Consider the following 14329-nt stretch of genomic DNA (forward strand, 5'->3'; position numbering starts at 1 on the left):
GCTAGACGAGGCCGAGCCCGGCAGCCCGGCGGCCGCGCCCGCGCCCTCGCCGTCCGCGCGGCTCCGGGCCAGGCGGCGCCGCGCCAGGGTGTCGCCGGGCATCAGGTGGTGCGAGCTGAACGAGGGCCGGCGCGCCGGGCGCCCCCCGGGCCCCGCGCCGCCCTCCGTGTCCGTCTCCACGTGGCTCAGCTCGCTGCGCTCGTCGTCCGCCTCGTCCCCCGCGCCCGCCCGCCGGCCCCCGGCGCCCGAGCACACGCTGCGGTCCATGGTGGACAGGGTGGAGTAGCCCGAGACGATCGAGCGCGTGTCCGCGGCCGGCCGCTCCTCCGGCGCCGCCGGGGGGCTGAGGCGTCCGGGGGCCTCGGGGGCGGCGGCTCCCGGCCGCTGCCCCTCCGGCCGGTCCTGGGCCCGCGGCGCCGGCGCCCCCGCCTCAGGCTTGTGCGCTTCCTGCTCCGAGTCGTCGTCTGTGCTGCTGCCCAGTCCCCGCGCCTCCCGCCGCTTCTTCCGCTTGCGGTTGACCGCCGAGATGAAGGAGATCGCCAGCATCTCCCGGGTGTACGGCTCCTTCTTGGGGGCCCATGAGCCCTGTGCGGGAGACAGGTCAGTGTGCCGGGGGCGCCCTCCAAGCTCCAGCCCCTACATCCCCCATACCACAGCACCTAATCTTGACAGGGCCAAGCCAAGCCCAGCACCCCCACCGGCACCGTCCGCTGTTTACCCCCGGACGGCTGTCCCAACCAGATCCGCTCTAGAGCCTACCACCCCCGCCCCCTCAATTCTGAAGCCTCCTTGGCGCCTCCTCTGGTCCTAATCCAGACTCTCAGCTTTTTCCTGCGAGCTGGGGGCTGGTTTCTCACCTCGCCCCAATTTTCATTCCATTCTCCACATCCAGTGTCGCATAAATCCTTTTAGACTCAAGCTCTACTAATTGGAGAAGGCACTGGCGACCCACTCCAGTACTCTTGCCTGGAAACTCCCATGGACGGAGGAGCCTGGTAGGCTGCAGTCCATGGGATCTCTAAGAGTCAGTTGCGACTGAGCGACTTCACTTTCACTTTTCACTTTCATGCATTGGAGAAGGAAATGGCAACCCACTTAACAGATCTAAACAGCGAAATGACACTTGACGGTTTGAACCCATTTCGCCTATACTATCCCGGGTTATGGTACCAGAGCCTGCACCTTTCTCTGACCATAACTCTTCCTTCCCTTCCTCTCCACTCAGTCTCACCAGGAAACCTGCCTTTCCACTTACTCAGTAGGAACAGCCTCTCTGTGGCAACCCACCCAAGTTCATGTCCCTTCCCATCACACCCTAAGCATTTCTGTGGTCCCACCAGCACCCCGCTGTTGGCTCAGATGGTAAAGAATCTGCCTGCGACACAGGAGACCCAGGTTGGATCCCTGGGTCAGAAAGATCCCCTGGAAAAGGGAATGGCACCCACTCTAGTATTCTTGCCTGGAGAATTCCACGAACAGAGGGCTACAGTCCATGGGGTCGCAAAGAGTCGGACAGGACTGAGTGACTAACATTTTCACTTTTTCCCACCAGCTCTCCACCTCCACAATCCCCAACTCTAGATCAATCCAACCACCAGTTCTGCTGCCAAAAGTGGCTTAAGAATCCTGCACAACCTGATGGTTTGGATTGAAGCCACTCCCAAATTGTGATTTACAGCTGCAACGTGGGCAGCTTTCTGCCACTGTTCTCACTGCTGAGCCCGTGGGTGTTTTTTGGTCCTGGCCTTCCATGATCCTCTAGCAGAGCCCAAGCTGCCCATCACTGCCTCCTCCACCTGGTTTTTAATCCTGCCTTTCTGGCCTCTCCTCTGTCTCCTGGGAGGCTTGTTTTCCTCTTCTTACCCCTTAAGAAGCCATGTTCTCAGGGCTCTGTTCTCAGCACCTTTTTTCTTCTCTCTCCCGGGAATATCCTGCCCCCGAGGTCTCCCTCTCCAACACCAAATTCTTTATTTCTCGAGCTCCATCCAGAACTCCTCTTCCAACTGCAAATCTGCCTCTACCAAGGGGTCTGCCAACACCTGAAACTCACCTATCTGGAGCCACATTATATTCCCTACCCCTGCCCTAGACTGCCAACATGCAGGTGACTTTAATTCTTCCCTCTCCCCTCCTCCCTCTAGATTCTCCAGAAATGACTCCCAAAGTGGTTCATCCCCATTATGCTGTGTTCAGACCCTCACTCTGCCTTTTCTAGACCTTTCTGCCCTCTCCAAATAGGACTCCCTGCCTCCACCCTTGCCTCATCCTAGGCCCTCATCCTCAGTCAGTCCTTCTAAGGCAAGGCAAGAATCCGACTGCTTCCGGCCTCTGCAGGACGAGACCCCCATGAGGATAAAGCACAGACACAGGGCCCTCACAACCTGCCTGAGGCCCCTCTGCCCTGACCCCAACTGAACACAGCTGTCACTCAGGCGATTCAGACCCTTCCCTTGATAGGCCTTGCACTTTAACACTGGCAGCCCTTAGTCGCACCCCCCTCCCCACCCTATTTATGGGATGAACTCCTAAGTCCACCTACTGGGCGCAACGCAAACACAGCTTCCTCTGTGCAGCAGCCTCCCACCCAGCTCTCCCTTTGGCTGAGCTGGGAAATCCCTTCTCTACCTGTTCCATAGACCTTTGAAAATACACATACAGCAGCTCTTTCTCACATCAGAATAGCTTTGTTTCCACCTCATCTGTATCAAACCCTGAGTCCTTTGAGAGCAAGGTCGCGTGGCTCGTGTTTGCATCCATGACTCCTAGCACAGTGCCTGTCACATAACAGGCACTCGAGAAATGTTAAGTGATTAAACAAATAGGTGAACGAACGCAGGAGGCTCAGTAGAAGCAGATGCTGGGACTGGTCCCCTGCTGGGCTGGAACGAATGACCTGCCCTGCCACCCCTCTCACAGGCCACCTCCTGTTGCAGGCACAGTGTAACAGGCACACCTCAGAGACACTGCAGGCTCAGTCAGTTCCAGACTACAGCAATAAGGCAAATCCCACAATAAAGCGAGTCACATGAATTTTTCGGTTTTCCAAAGCATATGAAAGTTATGTTCACACAGCAGTCTATTAAGTGTGCACTAACACTGTGTCTAAAAGTGTACGTACCTTAATTTAAAAATACTTCATTGCTGAAAAACACTAAACAATACCTGTGCCTTCAGGGAGTCATAATCTTTTTGGAAAAGTAACATCAAAGATCACTGATCACAGAACACCATAACGAATATAATTATCATGAAAAAGTTTGAAACAGCCCAAGAATTATCCAAGTGTGAACAGAGACACAAAGTGAGCAAATATTGTTGGAAAAATGGTGTCAATAGACTTGCTCAACATAGTGTTGCCACAAACATTCAATTTGGTTTTTTTTTTTTTAAAGTGCAATAGCCGTAAAGCACAAAGGAAAGTGTAAGAAAACGAGGTCTGCCTGCAGGGGACGGAGACACAGCACTGCCTCCCAGGACCACCGCCCTCTCTCACACCAGTTAGCTCTGAGAAAACCGGAGTCTGCCAGGGATTCAGGATTCACAGGCCTGTAGCTCCTGGGCCATGGCTGCCCACATTGTGTGACTCTAGAAGGCACTGCCTGAAGCTGTGTGAGCTGCAGCACTGCTACAACCAGCGTGAGGTGCATGGGGGCCTCTTCCCTGGCCTTCCTTCCTGGCCTGTGCTTGAGAGACCGCTGGGTTCATCTGATCAAATTACACTCTCATCCTGGCGAGTTACAGAAGCAATGAGGTCAGAATGGTCACTTCTAGGGAATATAGAGGTCGGCAGGTTCACATAAAGGTTGAGGGGTCAGTCCAGAAGAGGCTACAGGAAACCAGGGGTCTGGCATGAGCAAGGGGTGGAGGTGACAAGGAACTATATTCAGGTCACTATAATTTGCTCCCTGCCAAAGAAGTCTTGTGATCCAGTGAGCTCCCTGTCGCCAGAGGTGTGCAAGCAGAGGCTCTATGGAGAGGTTACAGTGGACTTCTGCACTAGACTAGAGCAGGCTTCCTTCCTTCTGGGCTTCCATCTGACATACAATGAACTAATGAATATATAATGAATATATAAATAATGAATATATATGTACATATATGTTAATATATAATGACTAGATAACATAATTGCTTGGTGTCAGGCACACTGATTTTGCTGGGACTCAGCCAGTGCTTAGAGATTCGGAAAGAAATAAGCCCAGTTTGACTGGACAACATTTAGCTGATTTCACCGACTACTATGGACAGAACTGTGCCCCCCACCAAATCCATATGTTGAAGCCCTAAGCCCCCAGTGTTATGGTACTTGGGGCATTTGGGAGGTAATTTGGTTTATATGAGGTCATGAGGGTGGGGCCCTTATGGCTGCATTAGTGCCCTTATAAGCAGAGAAACCAGAGAGCTTGCTCTTTGTCTCACACACACACCTGTTCACTTTCTCTTTCTCACATGGTGAGAAGGCAGCCATCTACAAGCCAGGAAGACAGTTCTCACCAGAAACTGACCATGCTAACACCTTGATCTTGGACTTCTAGTCTCCAGAACTGTGAGAAAATGAATTTTTGTTTAAGCCACCCAGTAGGTGGCATTTTGTTATGGCCGCAAGCTCTAACCTAATAGTCAGGCAGGGCTCATCTGAGGCAGGCATCCTTGCCCTACTGGGCAGGCTCTGGAACAGGCAACTAGCTGCCTATGAGACCTGGTTCAGAGAACCAGCTTAGGCTTCGTTGTTTTCAATTTCATTGATTTCTGTTCTTATCTTTATTATTTCCCTTCATTTGCTTTGGGCTCTGCAAAGACCTTAAAAACAATCATTATATCACTTATAGTTGTTGTTAACCCCATTTATGAGGGTAGATATTATCCTCATAAATAGTATGAGGAAGCTGAGGATCTTAAAGAAGTTAAATAACTTGCCTAATGTCCCAAAGCTACCAAGTGGTGGAGCCAGGACGCAGGCCCACAACTGTCTGTGCTCCTAACCAGTAGGCAACACTGCCTCAGGCCACCAAACTCCCAAGCCAGAGCCTCTACTTCATCAGTTATCCCCCCAAGCACTGCCAAGGTAAGTGACCTCAGCTTACCTTGGACACTCAGGTGTTTCCCACTTTCCTTCCCAGTGACTAATAATCTTCAAGGTTTCTAATCACAACTCTCCCAACTGTTGTGACCAAAAAGCAAATGGGCTGGCTTGTACAGAGATATAACTTTCAGAATCGCTGTGGCACTTACCTTAGACTTGGCTGAACTACAGGTGGTGGAATCTGTTGGTGAGAAACAAAAGAAAAATGAAAGTTGGATTGGGCAAGAGAAGGCTGGTTCTTGTGAACAAAATTCCCTCTCCTCAAAGGCTTCAGAAACCAGGGAGTTCAGAAACCTGAGCTCTCCCCAGGTCCTGGGAGCGTGGTGGACTTCTGATGTCATTTCCTGGGGGATAAGGATGGAGCGGAGAAGGATGTCAATCACCACTTCCTTTTGAGGCAGGAAGTGACATCAGGCCCCTGGACCTGCATTTGCCCAGGGTTAAGGGCAAGGCGGATTTTTCTTTGGCCTCTTCCCTCCCCTCCTGTCCCTGTTACTCTGAAGCACTAGAGAGAAAATGTGAAACATCAGATGCAGTTCACAGAAACCACCACAACACACAGCAAATCACAGATGCTCTGGAGAAATGGAGACCACACAGTGCACAGAGAGGGGCGCTCTATATCTACCCTTACCCCCAACTTCAGGGACATGAGAGGGCAGAGGGACCACGTGAATGATGGGGTACAGGGCAGACAGGAAATGAGCGGGGCAGGAGGTAGCGAGGGCTGGTGATTACAGCCTGGAAAGCGTCTACCTCCAGACCAGAGATCAGGCTGTCCTCAGGGGCAAAGCCCCTGTTTATTATCAGAGTTATGAAGGAATGTGGGTTCCACTCCCTTATTAACAATGGGGTGGGGAAGGACCCAGAAATAAGTCTTGCAGTGCTGTCCCCAGGACTGGGGAGGGAGCAGGCCCACCCAAGGATCTCTAGGGGTGTGAAGGGGGGCAGGTGCGGTTAATCCACACTCTCCAGCAAGCAAGTTAGGTGCCTCCTCCCCAGCCCTCCCCCGCACACAGTGAGAAGAGCAGACGGGCTGACCACACAGCGACTCACACGGGCAGGAGAGTGGCAGCAGGTGATTAGAAGAGACGGGGGGCTCCTCTTGGCCATCTGCACCCCCACATCCTCTGGCCCCCTCCCCAGCCTGCCTCTTGCAACTACGGGTGCTGTGCTATGCCTCTGTCACAGACACAAGGGGGGAGGTCACCCACAGAGTGGGAGGAGTTAGTGGCTAGAGCCAGAAGGTACCCTTTTGGCCCTGGACTCCTCTACTATGACAGCCAGAGGCCTGGGAGCAGGACTTAGGGGCTGAGTGACCAGGGGCTCTGATTTCGGGAACAGGAAGAGCCAGCCTTCAGAGGCGGCTGACACAGGAGCTATCGATGTACAGAGGCCTCTGGGGTGGCATCACTGAAGTCTGGAGATGCTGGGTCCCACTACCAGCCAAGCCTCCTCTACCCAGATAATCAGAAGTGGCTGAGCTCAGCACAGAGAGAAAGTCATAGAGTGGGGAGGCAGGGGGGATGTGGGAGGCAGCCGTGTGGTGCCCAGGCTTCCTGGCAAGGGGCCCCAACTTGGCTCTAGCAAGTGCTTCCTGCCTCCTGAGAAGGGGCTTTCAGATGGGAGGTCGGTACGCTGTTAACAAGCGTGGGGAGCTGGACAGTCAGGGAGAGGTCCTCAACGCCCCAGATGGCTCTGCCTGCCCCGCACCCCGTGCCTGCCCAGCCTTCTTATAATCACCCGCCACTGTTAGTGACCGAGGTTGCAATGCCACACTGTACCCTTTAAATCTCCAACAGGTCCGCTGGAGGAGGGAAGGGAGGAGAAGAGAAGAGCAGGATCCAGGGGATGGGAGGAGAGCACAGGAAGAAGAGGGAGGAGGGGGGAGGGGTGCAAGGAGAAAAGGAAGAAAAATTAAAAAGAGGCACGTGCCCAGGACACAGCCCTCGAGAAACAAAAAGCTCAGGAAAGAAACCGGTGAAAACAAAGCTCCTACCCAGCCCAGGGCAGCCGAGGAGGCGGAAACCCCCGCCACAGCCCAGCCCAGTGGTGGGGGCAGGGAGGGGCCCCGTGGGGCACGAGCAGGGCAGCCGGGCGCCTGGCCAGGCATCTGGGGCCCCCAGGAATGCAGATCCCACGGCCTCTCCACCCCTTCCTGGGCCCATGCTCTCACCTGAGCCTGGCTCTCCAGGCGGCACTGTCCTGCCAATGTTAGGCAGGAGGTACTCGATGTTTGGCACTGACTGAGGCTCCTTGTCATCCACGGGGGTCTGCAAACAGGAGGAGGGTCAGGCCCTACAGCCTCAGATGGGTGACTGCAGACCCCTCGGAATGGGGAACCCTGAAGACAGGGTGCAGGTCCCCTCCATCAGACGGGCTCACCAGCTCAGGGCGTGTCCCCCTCATCAGCCAGTGACTCCAGGGCAGTCCCACATGTCCCTGCCGTCCCCAGCGCCTTGGTGGAACCCTACAGGCCGCGCTGCTCCTCCACTGAGGGCAGGATCTGTGTCTCCTCCATCAGACTGGACCTGCCTAAGCCCTCTATCCCCATAAGAGTGGAGGGCATGGTCTGCCTTTGCCACTGGACTCAGATTCCTTAGGGCACGGCCTCTATATCCCCCTCAGACTTGGGGTTCATGAAAGCGAGGACTATATCTCCCATCAGACTGGAGGCTCCTGAGAAGAGCGTCTATGCTTCCTCCATCAGACTGGGATGTCCCAAGGGCAGGAACCTTCTCCCGCTTCAGACTTGCTGCCCACCCCACCCGCCTGGGATGAGGGCCCACCACCAACCTGACCCCACCCCACGGCCCCTCTGCGTCACTCACTCTCTCTCCCTTGTCCTCGCTGTCGCTGAAGAACCAGTCTGACTGCAGAGGAGACAAAAGGAAGTGCTGGAATCAGCGTGGGAAGGAGCTAAAGGGAAGACAGGGAGACAAGAGCTCCCAAACTGCTGGGTTCAGAGGACCCACTCAGGCACCTGATGGAAAAGTTGGGACCCAGTGTGGAAAGGAAACACAGCCTGGAGTGGGAGAGGGTCCGAGCACAGAGACATGCCCGGCTCAGGACAGCTTCTCTCTGCCTGTTTTTCACCACGCACAGTCCCTGCGCATCACCTCAGCCACTCCCTATTGCAAACCAGAAGAAGGGGTGCAGCAGCGCCATCTAGTGCCAGCGAGTTCCGCTGCAAGGAGAAGGCCAGCCCCTGCGGCCATGTGTATCTCACCAGGATGGGCTCCACACTAACAGGGTTGGTGCCCCCAACCCCAGACAAGGCCAGCGCCTACAGTGAGGTGTCAGGAGGTTCCCCGAGGGTCAGGCAGGCAAGGGTGTTCTCATACATGCCAAACAGAATAGAAAATAAAAATCCAACTCAAATATATTTTGTGAAACTTGAGAATCTTGATGATAACACCCTAAAAGTTTTCTGAAAAACAAAAACATTGCTTACACGTGAACAGGTGTCAGCCTTAACTAGAACTTTTGGCAGCAACAGATACAAGATGACATGAAAGTAATATTTTTGATGTGTTTCTGAACTAAAATTTAAGAGATTTTGAATCTAGAATTTTATATCTTGCTAAACTCTCATTTAAATTTGAGTGTGAAATAAAGCTATTCTAACACATCAGAAAGTTTGCTACATGAAGTTTCTCTTAGTTGAACACATGAGCAAATAAAGAAATAAATCCAGGAAAGAATAGGAAGTTCTAAGAAGTAAGGATGGATAATAGTGTAGAAAAGTCAATTGTTATCAAACTAAGCAATGATGGCACACATACATATACACACAGACACCAAGTATACCCATGACAATGTGGACTTCAAATTCATAAGGAGGAACCAGTGACAGGTGAAAATATAGTAAGGTACTTGACTCTTAGATGTGGTGGAAGGAAGACGTGGCTACTGATAAACTTTAGAAATTGATAGTAAAAATTAAACATGACTACAGGCTTTTTGCAATTGTATCATTCAACTTAAGTATGGATTTTATAAATTGTGTAAGTTTTATATCAGGAAAATAAAATCAACCCATACAAAGGTAGGAAAGACCCAAAAAAGCAAATAAAATGAAAATGTACTAGACAGGAGACGCCATTTAAGATGGCAGGAATAAGTCCTAACAGTACAGAAATTAAAAAAAGTAAATGAGCTAAGCTCACTAACTGAAAGTTAAAACACACGGAGTCTTATTTACATTTACGGATATCTTTATACTTAAAATTAGCATGTAGGTGGATTGAAAAGACACACGTTAGCCTATTAGAGTGGTAATTATTGGGGGCTGCAGAGTGGGCTTTGGAATGAAGGGAGGAAACAAGGAGACTTGCAAAGTTGATTATGATCTTGGGTCATGAACCTCAGTTATTATTCATCATAATCAGGAATATGATTAACTCAAATAAGCAGCGCAGAACAGGAACAAGGAAGAGACAGAGGAAAAAAGAGAGACGACGAAGGGGAAATGCAAACTCTGGAGCAGTCACTCCGGGCTCCAGTTTCTCAGGTGAACCACCTCTCTGAGTCTACTTACTTATCTTTAAAATGGGCATGATACATGAGTATCTACTTTGAGAACTGTGCTGAGGATTAAAATAAAATACTGTATGGCCATTATCAAAATGACAAGAAATAACAAGTGTTGGCGAGGATGTGGCAAAAAGGGAACTCTTGTGCCGTGTTGGTGGGAATGTAAAGTGGTGCAGGCACTATGGAAAACAGTACGGAGGCTTCTCAAAAAATTAAAAATAGAATTACCATATGATCCAGAAAATCCACTTCTGGGCATTTATCTGAAGGAAATGAAAACATATATGCACCTCCCTGTTTGTTGCAGCCTTATTTACCATAGCTAAGACATGGAAGCAACCTAAGTGTCCATCAGTGGATGAATGGATAAAGAAAATGCAGTATATATACACAGTGGAATATTATCCAACAATAACAAAGAAGGACACCTTGCCATTTGAAGCAACACGGATGGACCCTGAGGGCATTATGCTAAGTGAAATTCAAAGTCAGGCAGAGAAAGACAAATACTGTAAGATCTCACTTACAAGTGGAATTTGAAAAAAAAATAATCCAGGCTCATAGATACAGACAACAGATTGTTGGCTGCCAGAGGAAAAGGGATGGGGAGGTGACTAAAATGGGCAAAGGTGGTCAAAAGGTATACATTTCCAATTGTAAAATGAATAAATAAGTCGTGAAGATGTAATCATGGTGACTATAGCTAATAATACTATATTGTATATTTCAAAGATGCTAAGAGAGTAGATCTTAAAAGCCTTCATCAAAGAAAAAATTTTCTACCTATGGTGTTGGATGTTAACTAGACTTATCATGCTGATCATTTCACAGTCTATACAAATACTGAATCATCATTTTGTATACTTGAAACTAATCCGTCAATACATCTTAATTTTAAAAAAAGCAAAAAAGAAATACTGTATGTGAAGCACTTAGCACAACACATTAGTGTCTAATAAATGTCAGCTACTACTAAAAGGTGCAGTCCCTAGAGACAGACGGTCCAGAAGCAGCCCTAAAAACCCAGCCTCTAACTCAGGTTTAAGAGAACCTGAAAGTGCTCTGAGAACCCAGAAGGCTACAGGAAGCTTCTGGAAGTCTACAGGAAGCTTCCGGATGGCCCGCGGTTCTCTGGAAGAATTCACACTAGCTCAGGCCACCCTGCTTTTGCACATGCTGTTCCCTCTGCCTGGAATGCTCATTCTCCCTTCTCTGCCTGGCTAACCCTAGTGTCTTTCAGGAACTCCCTGACTCTGGTCGCAGCCCTGCACCCAGGGCTGGGCTGGGTCCTTCCATGTGGCTTCCCTGGACATAGCCCAGAGCATGGAGAAGTGCTGCCTTCACTGGGCAGCGTGCCTTCAGAGGAGGGTCTGAGTTCCGTTCCTTGCTGTGTCGCCAGCACCTGCATTTGCCTCTGGTATGGAACAATGATAATGATGGTGATGATGACAATGGTGATTAATAAGCTAACCCTTATATAACACTTACTACCGGCCAGGCACCATTTCAAGTGCCTTACAGATAATAACCCATGCAACTCTCACAATAGCACTGTGCAACAAACAGGTGAGGAAACAGGCACAAAAAGGGTAACTAACTTGTTCAAGGCCCCACAGCATATAAGGGGCAGAACCAGGGTGCAGCCTCAGGCAGACTGGCTCCAGGGGCAGTATCCTGAGCCCCTGCATCAGTACTTCTCAACTGGGGTGACTATGCCCTTCCAAGGGGGCATTTGGTGACGTCTGGAGACATTTTCAATTGTCACAAGTGGAGGGAGGCTCCTGGCATCTGGCCAAGAGATGCCACGAAACATATTATCAGCCACAGGACAGCCCTCAACAAATAATGATCTGGCCCCAAAGGTCACTAGTGCTGGGTTGAGAAGTTCCAGTGCACGCACAGTGGGAATCACCACGTTTGCTGAGTGAATAAATGAACAAATGCCTCGGCATGGTCTTTGTTTTGGTTTCAGCCGGCTTAGTAACCATGGGTATGAGCTGGCTGGCGACTTGCTGCCGGGTGGCTGAAACTTAGGTTTGCTCATAACTCGGCCATATCTTGCTGTGGGACCCTGAGCAAGTCACCATTCCTCTTCAAGCCTCGGTTTCCACCCTCTGTACAATGCAAGGTCAGGTCTCATACCTTAAGGCCCCTTCCAGCTCTGCTGTCCAAAAATTCCATGGAACACAGGAGCCCCAGGCAGGGAGGCAGGGGTGGTCACAACTGAAACTCCCAGCAGGATGGGAGGTCATGTCACCCACGAACTCCACCCACCCACTCACTGGCCAGGAGCTCAGAGCCAGAGCAACTGCTGCCACAAGCTCTGCCCTGCCTGGGCTCGGGACTCTAGTGGGATTACCCTGGCTCAAGAGTCTCTGTGCTAGACAGACCCTGGCCAGCTTGGGTGGGTGGGCTCATTGTGAATGAAGAGGCAGCTCACTCTCTTGACAGCTGACAGTCATCCAGGGCTGATTACTTTAGTGCCAACGGGGCAGAAAATGGAGAGGTACATGTTTGGTGATTCCCCAGAAATGATTTCCTCAGTGGGAATGCCCAGACTGGCAAATCTCAACAACAATTCATTCATTCATTCATTCATTCATTCAACAAATACCGAGGGTTCACTCTACTCCAGGCACAGGGTCAGTGCTGGGATTACACCTATGAAGGAAACCAATGTACTCCACTTCGCCCACCCTACCCAGAAAAGATGCTGCCACTGACTAGGGATGTCCCCCTGAGACCCTAGGGTAGGGAAAATGGACACACTTTGGGCCTCCCATCTCCCTGAAGGTCCTGACACTCCATTTGACCAAGGCTTTGGGCTTCTTTGGACTTCGCTAGGAGTCAGGGGGCCACTCTCCCTCTCTTCCTCATACACTCATGGGGGCTCCATGGGTTCCTCGTTTGGGGGGCTGAACTTTTCCAAGGGAGGAAAGCTTCCCTAGACCAAGGCCTCATCAGGATCCCTGACACTGCCCAGCAGCCTTGGCCTCCCCAGCAGCTCTGGAGTGGGCCTCTAGGCTGGTGGTCCCAATGTTAGAGTGAGAACAGGCCTTGACATACCCTCCTATGGCTCAGAGCTCTGACACGCAGTGAAGGAAGGAAAGAAGCAGGCAAGGCCAGCCAGCGTGACCAAAGTCTACCTACGGCCTCACTCGGCTAACTCTGACCACCTCGGTCACTCAAAAGCCAGCTCCAGGATGTAACCAGGGGTCGGCCCCCCCCATCCGGTGGGGAGTAAAGCAGAGGAGTTGGTCAGACAGACCTGCCTTCAAATCCTGAGGCTGCTACTTAACAGCTGTGTGATCTTAAAGAAATCACTTTGCCTCTCTGAGCCCCAGTTTCCTCATCTGTTAAACGGGAGTAACATGACCTGGCTTATTCCCTTCCCTAAAGTGTCTATGAGGTGGGGGAGCTGAAGTTCCTTTCCGTTGTCTGTTGTTGTTATGTATATGTGCTCAGCTGTGTCCGAGTCTCTGCAACCCCACGGACTGTGGCCTTCCAGGCTCCCCTGTCCGTCGGATTTTCCAGGCAAGGATACTGGAGTGGGTTGCCATTTCTTACTGTAGGGGATCTTCCCAACCCAGGGATCAAAACCACATCTTCTGCATTAGCAGGTGGATTCTTTACTACTGAGCCACCAGGGAAGCAAACCCTTCTTTTGACCAGTTGCCCATCTTATTTCTCCTGGCAGGAGGGTTCTGATTCCATTCTTTGTGGGTTAAACCACAGGTCCCACCAAGATTTGGAAATGGAAAAATCAATGATTCATAAAAACATCTCTGAGTGCCCCCAGAAGGGGGCAGTGCTGCCCTGGGTTTGGCGCTTAAAAAAAGATTAAAAAAAAAAAAGCCTCCTGCGCCTTCTGCTGGCCATTCTGGGTTCTCATCCTGTGGTGGATAATAAGACGACTCCTTAGAAACCACAGGCTCTTGTGGGGCCTCCAGGCAGCCTTAAGGAGGAAGGTGACCACGCAGCCAGGATCCTGCCCCAGCCCATCATCCGCCCTACCGTATCCGCCTCCCCTTCCCCCAGGGAATTGCCATTTTCCCCTAAAGCCTCAGTGGGCCTGCAAGGAGAGTGCTGTCCCACCTGTCTGCCCGGTTCTGCTTGGACACCTCTCCCGCAGGTCACCTTCTGAAGGCACCCCCCTTCTTTCACCCCTTCCGCCTCCAAACCAGCAGCACCTCTCCCTGACCTTCCTCCTCCCTCTGACCTGCACACACATCCTGGAAACTCAGTGGCCTCCTGGTTGTCCCGCTAGGGACAGGCATTCAGGAGTCATACCTGCCTGGCCCTAAAATGCAGGCTACTGCTTCTGAAGGGCCTCCTGCACCCCCAGAGCATTTTCCACATCCTTCCCTGGGCACACCCACCCGGCGAGCAGAAGCCAACGCCCAGGGAGGCCGCTTACATGCTGGATCAGCGTCTCCACAATCTTGTAGCGGTCAGGCATGTGGGTCACCATATCTGCCATGTTGTCCTCAGACGTCCTCACCAGCGTCGGCCCGAAGACCAGAGCTAAGTTCCGGGGCTCCATCTGGGCAGGGGAGGGAAGCGGATCGGTGTTAGTATCCCTGTGAGCTTTGACCTCCAGGCCCCTGGGCCTCCCCAACTCTGGGTCCCTCTGGCCCCCAGCCCGACCACATCCTGAGCTGGTCCTGGCCTGGGGCCATGTGCCTCCTTGCTGGACGTGGAGGTGCCTGG

At 51.6% G+C, this 14329-nt stretch overlaps 1 protein-coding gene across 1 annotated transcript in view; it reads right to left on the minus strand.

The window, feature by feature from the left end:
- The window catches only part of ARHGAP23 (Rho GTPase activating protein 23), a 71170-nt gene that overhangs the window by 2308 nt on the left and 54533 nt on the right, over positions 1-14329 (minus strand). Inside the window, exons 20-24 of the mRNA XM_040245542.1 lie at positions 14037-14162; positions 7915-7956; positions 7260-7356; positions 5233-5264; positions 6-585 (exon numbers count right to left, since the gene is read on the minus strand). Of these exons, the coding sequence (XP_040101476.1) occupies positions 6-585; positions 5233-5264; positions 7260-7356; positions 7915-7956; positions 14037-14162 (877 nt within the window). The remainder of the gene's footprint in view (positions 1-5; positions 586-5232; positions 5265-7259; positions 7357-7914; positions 7957-14036; positions 14163-14329) is intronic.

The sequence above is a fragment of the Oryx dammah genome, unplaced genomic scaffold, assembly GCF_014754425.2.
Source record: "Oryx dammah isolate SB20612 unplaced genomic scaffold, SCBI_Odam_1.1 HiC_scaffold_8, whole genome shotgun sequence".
NCBI lineage: Eukaryota > Metazoa > Chordata > Mammalia > Artiodactyla > Bovidae > Oryx > Oryx dammah.